Source organism: Lampris incognitus, chromosome 6 (genome assembly GCF_029633865.1).
Source record: "Lampris incognitus isolate fLamInc1 chromosome 6, fLamInc1.hap2, whole genome shotgun sequence".
In the NCBI taxonomy this organism is placed as follows: Eukaryota; Metazoa; Chordata; class Actinopteri; order Lampriformes; family Lampridae; genus Lampris; species Lampris incognitus.
In genome coordinates this window covers 1,442,766-1,464,888 of record NC_079216.1, presented here as the reverse complement: position 1 = coordinate 1,464,888, position 22,123 = coordinate 1,442,766, and the positions used below count along the sequence as shown (strand labels likewise).

The following is a 22,123-nucleotide window of genomic DNA, read 5'->3' as shown; positions in this document are numbered from 1 at the left end:
AGTGCAGGACACAGGATGGAGACAGAAGGGCCAGCAGGACTACTACAGGACACAGGATGGAGAGAGAAGGGCCAGCAGGACTAGTGCAGGGCACAGGATGGAGACAGAAGGGGCAGCTGGACTAGTGCAGGACACAGGACGGAGACAGAAGGGCCAGCAGGACTATTGCAGGACACAGGACAGAGACAGACGGGCCAGCAGGACTAGTGCAGGACACAGGATGGAGACAGAAGGGCCAGCAGGACTACTACAGGACACAGGATGGAGACAGAAGGGCCAGCAGGACTACTGCAGGACACAGGATGGAGAGAGAAGGGCCAGCAGGACTAGTGCAGGACACAGGACAGAGACAGAAGAGCCAGCAGGACTACTACAGGACACAGGATGGAGACAGAAGGGCCAGCAGGACTACTGCAGGACACAGGATGGAGAGAGAAGGGCCAGCAGGACTAGTGCAGGACACAGGACAGAGACAGAAGGGCCAGCAGGACTACTACAGGACACAGGATGGAGACAGAAGGGCCAGCAGGACTACTGCAGGACACAGGATGGAGAGAGAAGGGCCAGCAGGACTAGTGCAGGACACAGGACAGAGACAGAAGAGCCAGCAGGATTAGTGCAGGGCACAGGATGGAGAGAGAAGGGCCAGCAGGACTAGTGCAGGACACAGGATGGAGAGAGAAGGGCCAGCAGGACTAGTGCAGGACACAGGACAGAGACAGAAGAGCCAGCAGGACTAGTGCAGGACACAGGATGGAGAGAGAAGGGCCAGCAGGACTAGTGCAGGACACAGGATGGAGAGAGAAGGGCCAGCAGGACTAGTGCAGGGCACAGGATGGAGACAGAAGGGGCAGCAAGGCTAGTGCAGGGCACAGGGTGGAGAAACACAGCTCACTAACTCTTTACATGCAGTCCAAAACCTGATGAAGGTGAATAATAAGATGGAGGTGAATAATAAGATGAAGGTGAATCATAAGATGAAGGTGAATAATAAGATGAAGGTGAATCATAAGATGAAGGCGAATAATAAGATGAAGGCGAATAATACGATGAAGGTGAATCATAAGATGAAGGTGAGTAATATGATGAAGGTGAATCATAAGATGAAGGTGATAGTCGCATCAAGGAGTCTACATATGTTTGCATTAATGTGACCTCTTCAGTAATCTGAGTCTATAAGACTCACTGAACAGCTGAATTATGGAATTTATGTCGCATGTGACTCCGCTTATTACATTGTGTTTGACACCTTTCAGATAATGTCTCGTTAATATGTTAGGATATTATAATGTCTCATTAAAACATTAGGATGTTATAATGTCTCGTTAAAATGTTAGCATATTATAATATCTCATTAAAACGTTAAGATATTATAATGTCAGGCCTCACAGACACAGGACTCAGATAGCAGGACTCACAGACAGGACTCACAGACACCTGGTTTAATGAACAAAGTCAGAACAGCAGGGAGTACGTATGATGGGCGACCAAACAGACAGGGAGGAGGCAGGATAAACAGGTTCAGATACAGCTCAGATTATTACCAGGCAGTTAGTCCACAACAGGCGACAGAGCAGACAAGCAGCAAACACAGTCAGACACAGGCAGTCAGGCACAGGCAGGACAGGAACAGGCAGGTCAGACACAGGCAGGTCAGACACAGGCAGTCAGACACAGGCAGTCAGACAGGCAGTCAGGCACAGGCAGGTCAGAGACAGGCAGTCAGACACAGGCAGTCAGACACAGGCTGTCAGGCACAGGCAGTCAGGAACAGGCAGTCAGGCACAGGCAGTCAGACACAGGCAGTCAGACACAGGCAGGTCAGACACAGGCAGTCAGACACAGGCAGTCAGACACAGGCAGTCAGGAACAGGCAGTCAGGCACAGGCAGGTCAGACACAGGCAGTCAGGAACAGGCAGTCAGACACAGGCAGGTCAGACACAGGCAGTCAGGAACAGGCAGGTCAGACACAGGCAGTCAGTCACAGGCAGTCAGGCACAGGCAGGTCAGACACAGGCAGTCAGGAACAGGCAGTCAGACACAGGCAGTCAGGCACAGGCAGTCAGACACAGGCAGTCAGGCACAGGCAGTCAGACACAGGCAGGTCAGACACAGGCAGGTCAGGCACAGGCAGTCAGACACAGGCAGTCAGACACAGGCAGTCAGGCACAGGCAGTCAGACACAGGCAGTCAGGCACAGGCAGTCAGACACAGGCAGGTCAGACACAGGCAGTCAGACACAGGCAGTCAGACACAGGCAGGTCAGGCACAGGCAGTCAGACAGGCAGGTCAGGCACAAGCAGGTCAGACACAGGCAGGTCAGACACAGGCAGGTCAGACACAGGCAGTCAGGAACAGGCAGTCAGACACAGGCAGTCAGGCACAGGCAGTCAGACACAGGCAGTCAGACACAGGCAGGTCAGACACAAGCAGGTCAGACACAGGCAGGTCAGGCACAAGCAGGTCAGGCACAAGCAGGTCAGACACAGGCAGGTCAGACGCAGGCAGTCAGGCACAGGCAGCCAGACACAGGCAGTCAGACACATGCAAGTCAGACACAGGCAGTGAGGAACAGGCAGTCAGGCACAGGCAGGTCAGACGCAGGCAGTCAGGCACAGGCAGGTCACACACAGGCAGGTCAGACACAGGCAGGTCAGACACAGGCAGGTCAGACACAGGCAGGTCACACACAGGCAGTCACACACAGGCAGGTCAGACACAGGCAGGTCAGACACAGGCAGTCAGTCACAGGCAGTCAGGCACAGGCAGGTCAGACACAGGCAGTCAGACACAGGCAGTCAGGCACAGGCAGTCAGACACAGGCAGGTCAGACACAGGCAGGTCAGACGCAGGCAGTCAGGCACAGGCAGCCAGACACAGGCAGTCAGACACATGCAAGTCAGACACAGGCAGTGAGGAACAGGCAGTCAGGCACAGGCAGGTCACACACAGGCAGGTCAGACACAGGCAGTCAGGAACAGGCAGGTCAGACACAGGCAGGTCAGACACAGGCAGTCAGTCACAGGCAGTCAGGCACAGGCAGGTCAGACACAGGCAGTCAGACACAGGCAGTCAGGCACAGGCAGTCAGACACAGGCAGGTCAGACACAGGCAGGTCAGGCACAAGCAGGTCAGACACAGGCAGGTCAGACGCAGGCAGTCAGGCACAGGCAGCCAGACACAGGCAGTCAGACACAGGCAGCCAGACACAGGCAGTCAGACACAGGCAGGTCAGACACAGGCAGCCAGACACAGGCAGTCAGACACAGGCAGGTCAGACACAGGCAGTCAGGAACAGGCAGGTCAGACGCAGGCAGTCAGGCACAGGCAGCCAGACACAGGCAGTCAGGCACAGGCAGCCAGACACAGGCAGTCAGACACATGCAAGTCAGACACAGGCAGTTAGGAACAGGCAGTCAGGCACAGGCAGGTCAGACGCAGGCAGTCAGGCACAGGCAGGTCAGACACAGGCAGGTCAGACACAGGCAGGTCAGACGCAGGCAGTCAGGCACAGGCAGCCAGACACAGGCAGTCAGGCACATGCAAGTCAGACACAGGCAGTCAGACACAGGCAGTCAGGCACATGCAAGTCAGACACAGGCAGTTAGGAACAGGCAGTCAGGCACAGGCAGTCAGGCACAGGCAGGTCACACACAGGCAGGTCAGACACAGGCAGGTCAGGCACAGGCAGTCAGGCACAAGTTCACAAGGAAAAATGCTGGAAAACTAGGTGGCAAAACACACTAGACCATCTGACAGGGACACAGCGAAGCCAGGGGAGTATACATGCTGAGGAGCTAATCAGGGAATGGGGAACACATGATGAAAACTCGGGGTGTTCCACACCGACAAAAGCAGTGGCAGGAACTGAAACAACAAGACAGGTGAGTACTTCAAAATAAAACAGGAAGTCAATGGATAATGAAAAAGGTAAGGTGAGTAGACTGGACTGGGATACAGTCACAACTGCAACATGTTTTATCCCGAAGAATCAGGACAGCCTCCTTCCCACAGCCAGGTCACAAGTCTGTTTGAAATCCTACCCTCTGGAAACCGCTACAGAACAATGTGCACCAAAACCACCAGACAAAGGAACAGTTTTCCCCCCTCGAGCCATCTCTCTCATGAACACTTAAAAGCACGGTGCAATAATGGACACTTATGTATTTTCCACTTCCGGTGTGGGAAGATGGCGGCGCGAATTCATGTTTGCGGCGACCTCACCCAGTACTGTCGATGCAGTGTCTTTGTCCACGTCTGCGTCTAAGTTTGTTTTTTCTTCATTTGATGGCTGGGAGAGCTGGTGCTGGATCGGCTAGGAGAGCTTGGTCTGCTGCATCCTGTGGGCCCAGGGACCATGGCCCTGCCTGGAACTGCGCCCGAAGAAGAAACACCAAGGGCAGTCTGACAGGACGCAGAAGCGGGACAGGCTAAGCTAACTACTAGCCCATGCAGACTGGCAGTTCCGACAGTCATCCTGGCTGGTGTGCGTTCTGGACAGTGGAATTGTTGGACTGTGTTGAGCCGAGTGGACTGTTAATGTTTTTGGTGGTGTTGTTTTTGGGAAATTTGGAATGTGTGTTTTTGTCTTTTGTGTCGCACTGCTGTGGGCTGGGAGAAACAGAAATTTGTTTCTTCTGTGTATGCAAGTACATGAAAGAAATGATAATAAATTGTTCCTGATTTCTGAAAAAAACATGACACTTTGTAAACAGCCCCTTCTGGTCACAATGTCTCACTTACATATCTACAATGTGCACTACCTCTTTACACCAGTTGTGCAAGATAAATGTTGGTGCAATCTCTACTACCACTACTATGATTATTATTACTACTACTACTACTACTACTACTACTACTTTCAGCTGTTCCTGTTAGGGGGCGCCACAGCAGATCATCCATTTCCATCTCTTCCTGTCCTCTGCATCTACCTCTGTCACACCAGCCACCTGCATGTCCTCCCTCACCACATCCATAAACCTCCTCTTTGGCCTTCCTCCTCTCCTCTTCCCTGGCAGCTCCATATTCAGCATCCTTCTCCCAGTATACTCAGCATCTCTCCTCCACACATGTCCAAACCATCTCAATCTTGTCTCTCTTGCTTTGTCTCCAAACCGTCCAACCTGAGCTGTCCCTCTAATATACTCGTTCCTAATACTGTCCTTCATCACTCCCAATGAACATCTTATCATCTTCATCTCTGCCACCTCCAGCTCCACCTCCTGTCTTTTCATCAGTGCCACTGTCTCCAAACCATACAACATAGCTGGTCTCACAACCATCTTGTAAACCTTCCCTTTAACTCTTGCTGGTACCCTTCTGTCACACATCACTCCTGACACTCTTCTCCACCCACTCCACCCTGCCTGCACTTTCTTCTTCACCTCTCTCCTGCACTCCCCGTTACTTTGGACAGTTGACCCCAAGTATTTAAACTCATACACCTCCGTCACCTCCACTCCTTGCATCCTCACCATTCCACTCTCCTCCCTCTCATTCATGCATAGGTATTCCATCTTGCTCCTACTGACTTTCATTCCTCTTCTCTCCAGTGCATACCTCCACCTCTCCAGGCTCTTCTCAGTCTGCTCTCTACTCTCACTACAGGTCACAATGTCATCCACAAACATCATAGTCCACGGAGACTCCTGCCTGATCTGCCTGATCACCATTGCAAACAAGAAAGGGCTCAGAGCCGATCCTTGATGTAATCCCACCTCCACCTTGAACCCATCTGTCATTCCAACCACACACCTCACCACTGTCACACCTCCCTCATACATATCCTGCACCACTCCTACATACTTCTCTGCAACTCCCAACTTCCTCATACAATTCCACACCTCCTCTCTCGGCACCCTGTCGTATGCTTTCTCTAAATCCACAAAGACACAATGTACCTCCTTCTGGCCTTCTCTATACATCTCCATCAACATTCTCAAAGCAAGCATCGCATCTGTGCTGCTCTTTCATGGCATGAAACCATACTGCTGCTCGCTGATCATCACCTCTCCTCTTAACCTAGCTTCTATTACTCTTTCCCATATCTTCATGCTGTGCAATACAAATGTGCAATTGTAAATACACATACAACTGCTGTATACTGGTTATAAATTATTGTTATAAGTATATAATGTAGTATATAATATATAATGTATAATCGATAAATATATGGTATATATTCTAGCTTATATTAGTATATAATATATATAAGTATGATAAGTTATGAAGTTAGATTTTAGTATATAATATATTGTGGTGATACACAATTGAGAGTAGATTCACCAGGGGCTGCTGCTCCTTTAAGGCGGACATTCAGAGTGCTGACGTAGGCACTGCTTAGTTTTCCAGGAAGCTAAACCATGTTTGCAGCAGCCTAGCGGTTGGTTAGCTGGTTGCCAGGAGAGATTGTGCTGTATCGGTGTCGTTTTGTGTGGCAAGGAAACGGAACTGACTCGACTCGATCTCTCCGTCTCCTCATCCCTGCACCCCCCCATTGGTGACCCCGCACGTTGACAACGAACATGTCGACCCAAAGCGATGATGACACCGCTCCGGCTCCGAGTGATGCTAACGGTACGGCTCATGTTAGCGCTAGTATCTCAGCAGCGACGGTGAAGTTGCCCGAGTTTTGGCAGCACCGTCCCCGCCCGGCCATGGTTTCAGCACATTGAAGCCCAGTTCAAGCTGGGAGGAATAACGCGGGACGGTACGAGGTATTTCCATGTGGTGGCGGCGTTGGATGCCCGGACGACGGCCCGAGCTATGGGGCTACTGGAAGCCCCCCGGCTGCGGGGAAATACGGCGCACTCAAGGCTTCCTTTTGCAGCTCTTCCAGCTGTCGGAGATGGAGAAGGCGGATCGCCTGCTGTCACTCAACGGACTCCGCGATAGCAAACCTTCCGAGCTGCTGGAGAAGATGTTGGCCGTTTTGGGCTCGGCGGATCCCTCCTTCATTTTCACCCATATTTTTCTAAGGCAGCTCCCAGCGCATGTGCGCACAGCGCTAGCCAGCTCCCCCCTCTCCTCCACCAAATACTACCGTGCTCTGGGTGCGGAAGCGGACAGGATTTCCCTCGCCAACCGGCAGCGGTTCGTTTATGCGATGCTCCCCACCCAGACCTCGCCGCCGCCTCTGGAGGACGCAGCGGGCACCGCGGTTGCGGTGGCTGCCCGCCACCAGCGTGACAGCGGGATGTGTTATTACCACAACAGGTTTGGTGCCAGGACCAAGCAGTGTCGCCCGCCATGCAGCTTCAGCGTCCAGGGAAACACCAGGGCCAGTGCTCAATAGCAGCTATGAGCGCCGGTGAGAACAGCAGGCTGTTGTTTATCAAGGACGCCTTATCTGGCCGGTGGCTGCTGGTCGATTCGGGCGCTCAGCGTAGCATCCTGCCTGCATCGGCTGCAGGATGACCTCACCACACCCACGTTCTCGTCAGCGGTGGCCAAGCATGGCGTGGAGCACCATATTGCCACCGACGGCCCCCCGGTCTACGCACGTGCTCGGCGCCTGGATTCAGCTAAGCTCGCGATCACCAAGGAGGAGTTTGCCACCATGGAACGCCTCGGCATTGTGCGTCGCTCGGACAGCCCGTGGGCCTCCCCCCTGCACATGGCTTCTAAGGCGGTTGGCGCCCCTGCGGCGATTTTCGTCGCCTGAACAACGCCACAACCCCTGACCGGTACCCTGTCCCACACATACAGGACTTCTCCGCCCACCTGGCGGGGGCCACGATCTTTTCCAAAGTAGATTTGGTGCGGGGCTACCATCAGGTACCGGTCCACCTTCGGGACGTGCCCAAGACAGCAGTCATCATGCCATTTGGACTCTTCGAGTTCCTGTGGATGGCCTTCGGTCTCAAGGGGGCAGCACAGACATTCCAGTAGCTGATGGACTGTGCTATGGGATATGCCGTTCTTGTTTGTTTACTTGGATGACATTCTCGTGGCCAGCGCATCTGCGGAGGAGCACCTTATGCACCTCCGGCAGTTGTTTGAGCGGCTCAACCCAGCCAATTGCCAGTTTGGCCTGTCGTCCATCGACTTCCTCGGCTACCGTGTCTCCCTGCAGGGAGCCGTTCCACTTCCTGCCAGGGTGGACGTCGCCGCCAGTTTTCCACGCCTCCTCACTGCGAACTCCCTGCAGGAGTTCTTGGGCATGGCGGACTTTTATAACAGGTTTATTCCCTACGCAGCTCACCGCATGCAGCCCTTGTACAAGGCCCTGCGGGGCAAGGAAGCCAAGGGCGAGGTAGACTGGTACCCGGGGATGGACGAAGCTTTCGACGACGCCAAGGCTGCGCTGGCCAATGCCACTGCCCCGATTGCCCTCACGACCGATTCCTCCGACTATGCGGTCGGGGCAGTGTGCGAGCAGTGGGTGGGCGAAACCTGGCAGCCCCTTGCCCTCTTTAGCAAACAGCTTAAAGACAACGAGAGGAAGTACAGCACTTTCGACAGGGAGCTCCTGGGTCTCTTCCTCGCCACTCGCCACTTCAGGTTCCTGTTGGAAGGCCGCCGTTTCACTGCCTTCGTCGACCACAAACCACTGACATTTGCCATGGCCAAGACCTCCGAGCTGTGGTCTGGGCGCCAACAGCGTCAGCTCTCTGCCATCTCGGAGTTTACCACGTACATCTGGCACATGGCTGGCAAAGACAACTTGGTCGCTGACTGCCTCTCCCGAGCGGTGGCAGGGTCCGTTCACTTGGGACTCGATTACGCTGCTATGGCTGCAGACCAAGCCGCTGACGCGGACATCCAGGCCTATCGGACGGCCACTACGGGGCTGCGGTTGGAGGATGTGGTGTTTGACAGCGCCACCGCCACACTTCTCTGCGATGTTTCCATGGGCCAGCCCCGCCCCATGGTGCCCACCGGCTGGCGGCGCCGTGTTTTTGACGTTATCCATGGCCTTTCCCACCCAGGTGTGAAGCGTCCACTAAGCTGGTGGGGGCCAAGTTTGTCTGGCCCGGCCTCAGGAAGGACGTCAAGGCCTGGGCTGGGCTGACTCCTGCGTGGCGTGCCAGCGTTCCAAAGTACACCGTCATATCAAAGCCCCCTTGGTGCCATTCCTGGTGCCCAAGAGGCATTTTGACCATGTGAATGTGGACCTGGTGGGCCCCCTGCCCACCTCCCACAGGTTCACTCACCTTCTCACCATGGTGGACAGGACCACCAGGTGGCCGGAAGCTGTTCCCCTGTCATCAACCACATCTACTGAGGTGGCCCGGGCGTTCGTCGGGTCCTGGGTGGCCTGTTGGACCTGTGGAACTGAAGTTGCGGAGGGGCTGGAGGTGAAGCTCCACCGCACCACAGCGTACAACCCGCAGGGCAACGGACTTTGTGAGCGGTTTCATCGGTCTATGAAGCTCTTCGTGCCAGCCTCACGGACAGCAACAACAACGATCGCCTCCCGTGGGTCATGCTTGGCCTTCGTTTCGCCCCCAAGGAAGACCTCCAGCCCTCGTCTGCTGAGCTGGTTTACAGCCAGCCGCTGCGTGTCCCGGGTGAGTTTCTCCCGGACGCCGTGGCCCCCTTGTCTGCAGCGTCTCATCGAGCTGTGGCCCGGGATGGTGCCAACGCTTTCGCTCCGATCCCTACATCTCACCACTGCCTCCCTCAGTCCTACGTCCCCAAGAATCTGCTGTTGGCCAGGTACGTCTTCATCTGCCACGACAGCCACTGTGACCCCCCTACAGCCCCCCTACGACGGGCCCTTCTGCATCCTGGAAGTGAGGCCTAAGAACTTTGTGGTGGACACGGGGGGGCAAGCCGGAGCAGGTCTCGGTGGACCATCTCAAGCCTGCCCATTTGGACCTGGGTGGGCTGGTTGAACTGGCCCTGCCCTCGCGGCGTGGACACCCCCCTTCTCGGGCCCCCGGCCCAGCCTCGGCCCCTGCCCGGGCTCCGACTCTGTCCCCTGCCCCTATACCCATTCAGCACAGCCGTTTTGGCCGCCTGGTCCGCCCCCCAAGACGTTGACTGTTTCACTGGGGACTGTTCGCCTGTTGGCTGTTTGTGTTTCACTGAGTACTGATGTGTTACATTACTGTTTTGCATTTTTTCGTGATGGTGAATTCTGGGGGGGGCCTGTGTGGTGATACACAATTGAAGATAGATTCACCACGGGCTGCTGCTCCTTTAAGGCGGACGTTCAGAGTGCTGACGTAGGCACTGCTTAGAGTTTTCCAGGAAGTGGAGCCATGTTTGCAGCAGCCTAGCGGTTAGCTGGTTGCCACGAGAGATTGTGCTGTATCGGTGTTGTTTTGTGTGGCGAGTAAACGGAATTGACTCGACTCGATCGCTCTGTCTCCTCATTCCTGCACTCCCACAACATAAACAATATAATATAAGCACATTATTAATTATTCGGCCACAACAAAACTCAGAATAGTTGTGAAATACCTGTTGTGCATACTGACCTATCTCCAGTATTCTACCGATTCTTCCATTTATTTTTCTTTTTTTGTGTGTGATATATGCAAGCAGCAGGAGCTGTTGCAAACCGAGTCAGACTGCTCGTATGCATAAGCACACTTGGTCGATAAAGTTGACTCTGATTCTGATAGCAGTTGCAATGATCCCATTACTGCTTCAATCTGATTAAATCTAATTTCTATCTTGATTGTTAACACATTGGCTGGAAACTTCAGCTACCATCCCTGGAGGGGAAAGAGGCAGGAGAACACCACTAAAACTCAAATAGATCTTTCCTAAAGTGGATGGAAGTCTTTACTATACGGCTTGTGAAGAAGCATTTTCACCTAAAATGTGTGATCTGGTTTTCCAGCAGGACCATGAGGCGACTTCTGATGGCTTCAAACCATTCTTTCTCTTCCACAGTGACGGTTCCCATCCCATCAGGCCTGACAGGAGAAAACACAGAGAACCACAACAGTTACAGAGGTTTGTGTAACACTTCAGCTGGACCGCCCGACTGGTTCTTTTGTGTTCTGTTTCAGTAAACTATACAGTGATGACAGCAAACTGGTCTCTACTGAAGGAGCTGAACATGTCAGATGTCAGGAGACCTTTCTTTTTGAATTAGTTTGTCTTGCCTGTTTGGATCTGTAATTGTTATTCACTGAACTTCACTTTCCTGAAGTAAAGTTGACCCCTATGGCGGTCAGGATTCAAGCAAAATTACAGTTAATTAAAGTCTTCCTCAGTTACCTCTCAACTCTCAGTAGAAACCAGAAGGCAGGTACAGATCAGGACTATTACCATGTCCACATTTACACGTATTCATCTGAAAACACATCTTTTTATCTTTGTTTTTGTCTTCGATCCATACTAAGGCCTTTTTGATCATGGAAACAGATGTATTCAGAATGCTCTCCCACGTGGATGAATGTGATATGCTGGCCCTGGTGTTGTAGCATGGACGGGGAAAATGCTGGTCCTGGTGTTGTAGCGTGAATGGGGAAAATGGAACTTTTCAACAACACTAACGTATGATTGTCATGTGATCTGCATAAAGCTGCCAGCTCACCTGCATGCACATGTCCCACAGAAGAGACTTCAGGTTTCTTCTGTCCGGGTGTTTCAATGTGGACAGGGAACTTTTTGAAAATGATCAGTAAATGGCAGTGTGGACCCAAAACTTTCTACCAGTTCTTAGTATGAAAATGGGATTTTCCAAATGTTCAGGATTAGAACGGATGTATTTTCTGATTCAGGTTTGGCAATTCACTGTCCAACATCAACTAGATTTCCTTGGCAAAATACAATGTTTTGATTTAAAAAAGGGTGAAAATGCTGTGCTAGAAAATGATTAGGACAAAGGTCATAATGGTTGTCTGAATAATTCAGGTAACAACAACCTTTTTTTTTCCTTCTGCTTCCGGTGTGGGAAGACAGCTGCGCAGTCAGTACGGTCCATGCAGTGTCTTTGTCCACATCTGCGTTTAAGTTTTGTCTTCGTTTGATGGCTGGGAGAGCTGGTGCTGGATCGGCTGGGAGAGCGGGGCAGGCTACGCTAACTGCTAGCCCATACAGACCGGCAGTTCTGACAGTCATCCTGGCTGGTGTTCGTTCCCTTGGACAGTGATTTTTTTGTTTAGTTTGGATACATGTGTTAGTGTGGGTATGTGTGTTCTTGTAGTTTTGGATGTGTTGTTGTCTTTGTGTTGTACTGCTGTGGGCTGGGGGAAACGACATTTTGTTTCATTTCATGTGTGCAAGTGCGTGAAGTAAAATGACAAAGTGTTGCTGATTGCTGAACCTGTATGTGGGGGGTTGACAAATGAGTCGGTGCTTGCTCTCAGATTGTCTTTGGTTTTCATTGTGTTTCAACAGTGTGACAGGTTCCATTTAGAAAGCCTCAAATAACTTATTAGTTTAACCACCCACCATCACCACTAACCAACCAACCCACCACCCAATCACTCTAGCTGCTAGCTATCAAGTGGGGGCCCAAAAAATGAAGAATAAGAAACTGTCAGTTGAGCACTTCATTAATGTTTAGAAGCTTTTATTCCCTCCCGCCTTCTCCTGAATAGGCACTATGGCAAAAACACAAAAAAACAACAAAATCATTGCGCTGTGTGGACAGCCTTGACTTTCTGAGCTCGTTTTTCTGCGGCTGAAAGAGAAAAGCCTCCTCTCCAAACAGCCCTCGCCACCGCCAGAGAGAGAAGAGGGAAGGTTGTCTGTTAATGAGTTGTTCTGAAAGCAAACACCGGGCCGGCCCCGGGCCACGGCACCGCCACAAAGAACAAACCAGCTACTCCCCTTCACATTCTCCTGACTTCCAAACAAGAAGTTTGGAGAAAAGGAACCCCACTTAGTTTCATATTGACGATTTCAGCTGCAACATCTATTGTGTGTTGAACGAATGTTTCACACATTATGTGAAGACAGTTTTACCCCTGCACCTCCACCTCACCTCCATCTGACTGATTCATATCTTGTTATTCTTTTGTTGTCATGTTCTGACTGTTGCCGCTTAATTAACCTTGAACTCTGGCAAGATGCTTTATAAATAAAATTATTATTATTATCATTAACTATTATATCATTCACTATCATTATTATTCTCATTAACTATCATTATTATTATCATTAACTATTATTATCATTAACTCATTATCATCATCATCATTATTATTGTCATTAACTATCATTATTATCATTATTATTATCAGTAACTATCATTATTATTATTATTATCAACTCATTATTATCATCATTATTATTGTCATTAACTATCATTATTATCATTATTATTATCATTAACTATCTTATTATTATTATTATCAACTCATTATTATCATCATTATTATTATCATTAACTATCATTATTATTATTTAAAATAATGATTGTTGTTGGTTTATTCAGCTACGTTAAAACAGCATGGCCTTTTTGAAAGTCCAATTTTGGTGGTAAAACTGTGTGAAGGATACCAGCGAGAGAACAAACTGGCATAAAGTGCACCATAAGGATGTCAGAGAGGTGAAGGAGAATGGCGACTACTACGGCATTGTGTCCGAACATCAGGGCGTCTCTTCAGCACCACTCCACTCCACCACCAAAAGGCCTGTTTTGATCATGAGAGGCAGCTCTCTCCATACAACAGCACTTGTTAGCACAACTTCTAAACCCTGTTGTTCCTCAAATCTGTCAATTCATTACACACACCCCCAACCCCCTACTTAACAAGCACCAGTTAATCTCCAAGGAACAGAAAAGGGGAGTCGCTGGGGGGGCTCACTCAAGTAACAGCAAGAATAGTGTTCTTTCATGTTGTGCTGAAAGGGGGAGGACCTCCTTGGTACTCCTGTCCCTGTAGGGAGGAAGAAGGAGAAGGAGGAGGGAGGTGAGGATCACAGGGATAGCGACCTCTCCTAACACTGAGCAATCTGGAGGAAAACGCTTCACTGGTAAAATTCAGCTCTTCTGACTCGGAATCAGAGCTCCAGAAGGCGACTGCGAAAATGAAATCATGACAAATTGGGATGCACAGACACTGATACTATTATTGAATACTGGGCTGATACTGGCTAAAATGAAGTACCAGTATCATAGATTTTACCCAAGACTAAAATCTGATACCAGATGTCATGAGCAACATGTCATAAACAAAAGTAAATTGGCTTGATTTACTACATTTTTGCACATCTACAACTACTGCTACTACTACTTTCGGCTGCTCCTGTTAGGGGTCACCACACTGGATCATCTGTTTCCATCTCTTCCTGTCCTCTGCATCTTCCTCTGTCACACCAGCCACCTGCATGTCCTCCCTCACCACATCCATAAACCTCCTCTTTGGCCTTCCTCTTCTCCTCTTCCCTGGCAGCTCCATATTCAGCATCCTTCTCCCAATATACCCAGCATCTCTCCACATATCTCTGACACTGTAAACATGACTACGTTTGCTGATGATACAACACTAGTGGGGCTGATTTCCTGTCATGATGAGACAGCTTATAGAAAGGAGGTCTCCTCTCTTGTCAACTGGTGTAGCAATAACCATCTGGAACTGAACATCAGCAAAACTTAAGAACTTGTGGTTGACTTCCATAAAAATCAGGGTGAGTGAGGCGTCCGGGTAGTATAGTGGTCTATTTCATTGACAACCAACATGGGGATTGCTGGTTTGAATCCCCGTTACCTCTGGCTTGGTTGGGCGTCCCTACAGACACAATTGGCTGTGTCTGCGGGTGGGAAGCTTGATGTGGGTATGTGTCCTGGTCGCTGCATTAGTGTCTCCTCTGGTCAGTCGGGGCGCCTGTTCAGGGGGGAAGGGGAACTGGGGGGAATAGCTTGATCCTCCCATGCACTATGTCCCCCTGGTGAAACTCCTCATTGTCAGGTGAAAATAAGCGGCTGGTGACTCCACATGTATTGGAGGAGGCATGTGGTAGTCTGCAGCCCTCCCCATCATCAGCAGAGGTGGAGTAGCGACCGGGACGGCTTGGAAGAGTGGGGTAATTGGCCAAGTGCAATTGGGGAGAAAAGGGGCGGGGAAAACCCCCCCCCCAAAAAAAATCAGGGCGAGCTACTACCACTGGCCATTAACAACCAGGTGGTAGGGAGAGTGGATCATTTCAGATTCCTTGGGACTACAATCTCCTCTTCCCTGAAATGGGAAGACAACTTCACCACCATCCAGAAGAGAGCTCGCCAAAGACTATTCTTTCTAAGGCGGCTTGGGAAATTTGGAGGGTCAAGGGTTGCAACGTTACAGTTCTACAGAGCTGTAATATGAAGTGTGCTCACTTTCTCAGTAATGGTATGGTATGGCAACTCTACAGCCCGCCAGGAAAAAACTGTCAGACAGGAGTTATGCACACAGCTTCAGAAAGAACTGGCTGCGATCTCTCGTCCATCTCTGAATTATACCATATTCCCATTCAGTGGAAAGGTTTTAAAATGTTAAAGGACTCCTCACACCTGGCCAACCCCCTATTCAATCATCGAGCTTCGGGTAAAAGACTCCGCAGTATCAAGGCCAGAACATCTCGCTTGCACAACAGGACTTACCCTGCAGCAATCCGCATCCTACATGCTTCACTGATTGTACCTGTATAGACTCCTTAAGCACACACACTTTCATTTGTCACTTGAAGGGCGTGGGATATATGGCTGCAGGAACTGAATTATAATTGTGTTTTTGTGGACACTCCTTGTATGTATTGTGTGGTTGTATGTTTACTGTTATCTTTGAGCAACCCAAACAAATTCCAAATCAACTGTTGGCCTGTCTAGTTAATATGGCAATTATTCAATCTTGAAATCACATTATATGAGCGTACTGACTGAAAACAGCTGACACACATTGGAAGACAGAAGAGCGGTCCACATAAGGGTGACTGAATAAAGAAAGCAGCGTCCTCCATGCACCATTAGATCCAGTCAGATGTCTCTTCATGCTTGGTCACACATGCTGGAATTGTGCACGATGTGACAGCTTGTCAGGGTTCACACACATTGTTGCTGCTAAATGAAGCACGAGCATTTGGGCCACGGCTTCACAGCAGCGCCGGTGCACGGTAAGCCCAGTGGACTCTCCCACTGCGGACATTTTAGAGAGGACAGCGATGATTCTCTGGCGGTACTGTTGAGAATCTGCAGGTTCCAATTAGTGTGTGTTTACACCAGCCGTTACTCCCATGTAACGCTAAGCGCTGTGTCCTGTGGTGTTGTTTCTTTTTGGCCTCCATCACATTAGACAGCAACCGGCACTGAGCGCTCCATCACAAGGTGAGGCGGGCCAGTGTGACAGGGCACTGTGTCAACACACCACGTCACTCAGCGCTACAATGAGGACGACGAGAATGTGCATGACGGGCAGGTGACACAAGAGGTGGTTTATCTCCGCTCGCTGGTGGGTGGTGGCGGTGGCGGGGGATAAAAGCTCCTGTCACATCAGTGTCGGTGCAATGTGAACAGCACGGGAACAGGATGGCTTGGCGGTGGCAGGTGAGGAGGTGTTGTCTCGCTCCTCTGGGCTTTACTGGCTCCCATAATGCTTTTAATTCCGGAAGAGCCCGCAGATACTTTCAGACAGTAATGCAGTGTCCTGTCCTCCCTCCTCCAGGAAAAGAAATAACAAGACTAGGTCACAACCTAGCATGTGGCTGGACCATGTATGGTCAAGATTCAAAGCTGTGTTAATGTGTTACGGGATGGTCAGTGGTAGTGTCTATAATGTGAAGTCTTGGACATTAAATGTTCATCTGCAATTTTCTGAAGTGGTCCCTGTAATATTTGGTGTTAAAGTGTACTGCAGTACAAAAATAAATAAATAAATAAAAAAGGCGGGAAGGTGGTCCAGTGGTTAGCACTGTTCCTCACAGCAATAAGGACCTGGGTTTGAACCCCAGGCCATCCCAGGTCCTTTCTGTGTGGAGTTCCCATGTTCTCCCCGTGTCAGCGAGGGTTTCCTCCAGGTGCTCCGGTTTCCTCCCACCATCAAAAAGACACACATTATGGTTAATACTCCTGCCTGTGCCCCTGAGCAAGGCAATGGAAAGAAGTCAAGCCATTTTATTTGTGTAGCCCAATATCACAAATTTGCCTCAATAATAAAAAATGATAATGGTAATAATAATAATAATCATGGAGATAGGCTGTGTTGCAATAATAATAACAATAAATGATAATGGTAATAATAATAATAATCGTCATCATCGTGGAGGTAGGCTGTGTTGTAACAATAATAATAAAAAATGATAATGGTAATAATAATCATCATCATCACCATGGAGATGGGCTGTGTAATAATAATAAAAATGATAATGTAATAATAATAATAATAATAATGGAGATGGGCTGTGTAATAATAACAATAATAATAAAAATTATAATATAATGGCAATAATAATAACAATAATAATAATCATCATCATCGTCATCCTCATGGAGATGGGCTGTGTAATAATAATAATGATGATGATGATAATGGTAATAATAACAATATTGATAATGGAGATGGGCCATGTTGGTACCAGGTATCAACCGGAACAAAGGAAATGACAAGTGAGGCACATATTTGTGCAGCTTTGCTGAAGGTACTGTTGAAGGTATGGACGGCGAGGTAAGAATGTGTAAGAGCTGTGAGCTGGAAATGCACTGTGGTTGTTGAAACGTCTTTGTGTACACATGGTTTAGCTTCTCGGTGTGGCCGACGGAGAGCTGAATGTGACCATGAATAGGGACAGAATTCAAAGAGCATTCTGGAAATTCCACATAACCGAAGCAAAGCAAATGATTCTCATTTTTTCCTTCAGTTTCACAGATTACATCATTACAAGAGTCAGTTGTTTTCTTCCTCATCCTCCGAGTGATTCATCTGACATATTGTTCCACAAGCTGTGTATAAATGTTGAAAACAAAAAGCGCAGTGCTTTGGGTGGTTGTTTACCAGACGGCAGCAAGTTTTGCATGTAGCACATGTGATGTTGTGTCAAGTGTTTGGTCCTCTGGTCTGTGTCCGTGTTGCGCTGTATTGTTTATAAGGGTGGGGCAACTGCAGTCGCTGTATTTTTTATAAGGGTGGGGGTACCTGCAGTCACTATTGTTTATAAGGGTGGGGGCAACTGCAGTCGCTGTACTGTTTATAAGGGTGGGGGTACCTGCAGTCATTGTATTGTTTATAAGGGTGGGGACACCTGCAGTCACTGTATTGTTTATAAGGGTGGGGTCACCTGCAGTCACTGTATTGTTTATAAGGGTGGGGACACCTGCAGTCACTGTATTGTTTATAAGGGTGGGGACACCTGCAGTCACTGCATTGTTTATAAGGGTGGGGACACCTGCAGTCACTGTATTGTTTATAAGGGTGGGGACACCTGCAGTCACTGTATTGTTTATAAGGGTGGGGTACCTGCAGTCACTGCATCGTTTATAAGGGTGGGGACACCTGCAGTCACTGTATTGTTTATAAGGGTGGGGTACCTGCAGTCAGGTGAGACTTCAGAGGTCACTTAGATGATGATGAAACGTATCTGTCAGTCAACGTTGTGTCCACATAAACTGATTCAACCTTCTGGGAATTTTTGTAATTGAGTTTTTTCCTTCATGTCTCCTCCTCCTCATCATCATCCTCATCAGCAGCACCTTTTCCCAGCCTCATCACTGCTCTGCATGGGCGACAAGTATTAATAGTATTCACTTTAAACTCGAACTGACAAAAAGCCAACCCCCCCCCCCCCGGCTACGTGGTGATTAGCAAGAGAAGCTAATCATTATTGTCTCTAATTGTCTAAACGAGTCGACAACGAGAGAAAGCACACACGTTATAATTTATCGAGTCACGTGGGTTTACTGAGTGAGACGTGAACCCTCGTCTTCATCAGGGGACCGATGAGAAATGGCTCACCTGATGAAGACGTGTTGTTTAATTCAGCTTTAACTAAACTGTTAAGGTATTAAAGGTGAATGTAATAACACGCAGATGGGAGTGCAGATCCCTGTTCAGCCTCGGTCCTCCTGCTTAACATTTTAACATTTTACTATGGATTAAATGGGGCTTTTTTGTTGTTTACTTTCAATATTCTACCAACTGTGTTGTTGATATTTGACTTATTTCTGTTCCAAGTCTTTAATTGACTTGGTTTTGTGAAACACCTGAAAGCAGGGCTCTGTAAAGAAATGTATCATTAATATCATGATTCTTTCATTATCTCATCTAGTGTACAGGACTGCTATTCTGCTGAACTCTACAAGACTGCTATTCTGCTGAACTTTACAGGGCTGCTATTCTGCTGGACTTTACAGGGCTGCTATTCTGCTGGACTTTACAGGGCTGCTATTCTGCTGGACTCTACAGGGCTGCTATTCTGCTGGACTTTACAGGGCTGCTATTCTGCTGGACTTTACAGGGCTGCTATTCTGCTGGACTTTACAGGGCTGCTATTCTGCTGGACTCTACAGGGCTGCTATTCTGCTGGACTTTACAGGGCTGCTATTCTGCTGGACTTTACAGGGCTGCTATTCTGCTGGACTTTACAGGGCTGCTATTCTGCTGGACTCTACAGGACTGGTATTCTGCTGGACTCTACAGGGCGGCTATTCTGCTGGACTCTACAGGGCTGCTATTCTGCTGGACTCTACAGGGCGGCTATTCTGCTGGACTTTACATGGCGGCTATTCTGCTGGACTCTACAGGGCGGCTATTCTGCTGGACTTTACATGGCTGCTATTCTGCTGGACTTTACAGGGCTGCTATTCTGCTGGACTTTACAGGACTGCTATTCTGCTGGACTTTACAGGGCTGCTATTCCGCTGGACTCTACAGGGCTGCTATTCTGCTGGACTTTACAGAGCTGCTATTCTGCTGGACTTTACAGGGCTGCTATTCTGCTGGACTTTACAGGGCTGCTATTCTGCTGGACTCTACAGGGCTTGTATTCTGCTGGACTCTACAGGGCTGCTATTCTGCTGGACTTTACAGGGCTGCTATTCCGCTTGACTTTACAGGACTGGTATTCTGCTGGACTCTACAGGGCTGCTATTCTGCTGGACTTTACATGGCTGCTATTCTGCTGGACTCTACAGGGCTGCTATTCTGCTGGACTTTAAAGGACTGCTATTCTGCTGGACTTTACAGGGCTGCTATTCTGCTGGACTCTACAGGGCTGGTATTCTGCTGGACTTTACAGGGCTGCTATTCCGCTTGACTTTACAGGACTGGTATTCTGTTGGATTTTACAGGGCCGCTATTCTGCTGGACTCTACAGGGCTGGTATTCTGCTGGACTTTACAGGGTTGCTATTCTGCTTGACTTCACGGGGCTGCTATTCTGCTGGACTTTACGGGGCTGCTATTCTGCTGGACTTTACAGGGCTACTATTCTGCTGGACTTTACAGGGCTGCTATTCCACTTGACTTTACAGGACTGGTATTCTGCTGGACTTTACAGGGCTGCTATTCTGCTGGACTTTACAGGACTGGTATTCTGCTGGACTTTACAGGGCTGCTATTCTGTTGGACAAAATCCAAATGCAAATTCAAAACAGGAAGACGTGAAGAAACAAATCCAACAGATCCGACAGCATTTTATTTATCTGATGCTGAAATACGAACATCTTGATTCATGACCCAATAGGAAACATCATTCACTGAGAGGGAGGAACCAGAGGGAGGAATGAGAGAGAATACAGTGGAATGGTGAGGATGCAAGGAGTGGAGGTGACGAAGGTGGAGGAGTTTAAATACTTGGGGTCAACTGTCCAAAGTAACGGGGAGTGCAAAAGAGAGGTGAAGAAGAGAGTGCAGGCAGGGTGGAGTGGGTGGAAAAGCATGTCAGGAGTGATTTGTGACAGAAGGGTACCAGCAAGAGTTAAAGGGAAGGTTTCAGTGCTTAATTTGTAAATGAGGAGGTCCCAGAGCACTGAGAGGGTGCTGCTCCGGCAGATTAGGGGTGAGAAAAAGAAGTCACAGAACGCATTTTAAAAATGCACAAAACAGTGCTTTTCATGATGCTGAAACAGCTACGCAATAGTCATGTGCTTTTCTACCAATAATTGTATTGTTGCTTCTATTAAATAGACGAGCCTAGCCTAATCTGACGTGACAACGAGGCAGTAGACACATGCACTGAGGCAAAGTTCGCCAAGTTAATGCTGAGCTAAAGAAACTTTCAAATGTTTAGACAAAAAACATTAAACAACTTGCCAGAATACAATGCATATAGGCTATGGCGCTTGAATTACGTAATTTGACTCAATACATTGATCACCATCACAAAACTATAAGGCTCAATTAACAGCACTGCCGAAAATAATTTTTAAAAAGTACCTTTTATTTATTTGTCCAAAACAGCCCACAAAACATCAATAGAGCCTTCAGCCTCCTTTTCCCTGCTTCTTACTTTACTCCTATATAGTGAATGTCCTGTGCAGTTCTATGTCCTTTAGTAATCCATGACCTCACATATGGAATGGGGTTGAACAGGGTGAGTGGTGGTCCAACAAGGCAAAGGAAGAGCAGCGTGGAGATGGTGGATGTGCAAAGAGATGACCTGTTGGCGGTGCAGAGTAGGTTCATCTGGGAAAAGCCCCTCTCATACTTTGCACTTGAGATGGGGACAGTGTTGACTGATGCCAAGAGGTCTTTCAGTCCATTTGGGACGAATTTCCCACCATTGTCCCTATATTCTCTATATGCCCGAATGACATTCCGCGCGCCATCGATTCTAAACTGCTGGCAGAATCTTTCGACTTCATCTTCCCCAAACAGTGCCCCAGGGTCGTCCGACCAATACTGCGGGTAGAGGACTTTTAAATCATCAATTAACTCGTTGTATCCTGTTTGGTATTTCCCTTGTGTTAGCATACGTTTCTCCAGATTCCTTGTCAGGCTTCCGAAAAACGCCATCTGGTCCAACATTCTATCGCTCGTTTGCCCTGTATGTAGGGGTGCATCTTGAAAAAAGTTATTTTCGATTGCCCTCTGGCTCGTTATCCTCCTCTTTTCCCTCCTGCTCATCATGTTTGCTACTAGCAGGTGCTGCCAGGCTTGTGCTAGCTAGCTGCTGCTGTGCTGTGCCCTTCCCTGTTGGTCTTCCGAAATTACCCTGGCTTTCTTAGGGTTCGGCTGACCTGCTGGTCTGAACAAACTAAACACAGCTGACTGTCTTTTTGACATTTTTTAATCGATGACTTTTG

At 48.9% G+C, this 22,123-nt stretch overlaps 1 protein-coding gene across 2 annotated transcripts in view; it reads right to left on the bottom strand.

Moving 5' to 3' along the window:
• The window catches only part of cadps2 (Ca++-dependent secretion activator 2), a 238,848-nt gene that overhangs the window by 91,023 nt on the left and 125,702 nt on the right, over positions 1-22,123 (bottom strand). For both annotated transcript variants that reach the window (XM_056281254.1, XM_056281255.1), the window contains one exon: positions 10,771-10,872. In XM_056281254.1, coding sequence (XP_056137229.1) covers positions 10,771-10,872 — 102 coding nt within the window. The remainder of the gene's footprint in view (positions 1-10,770; positions 10,873-22,123) is intronic.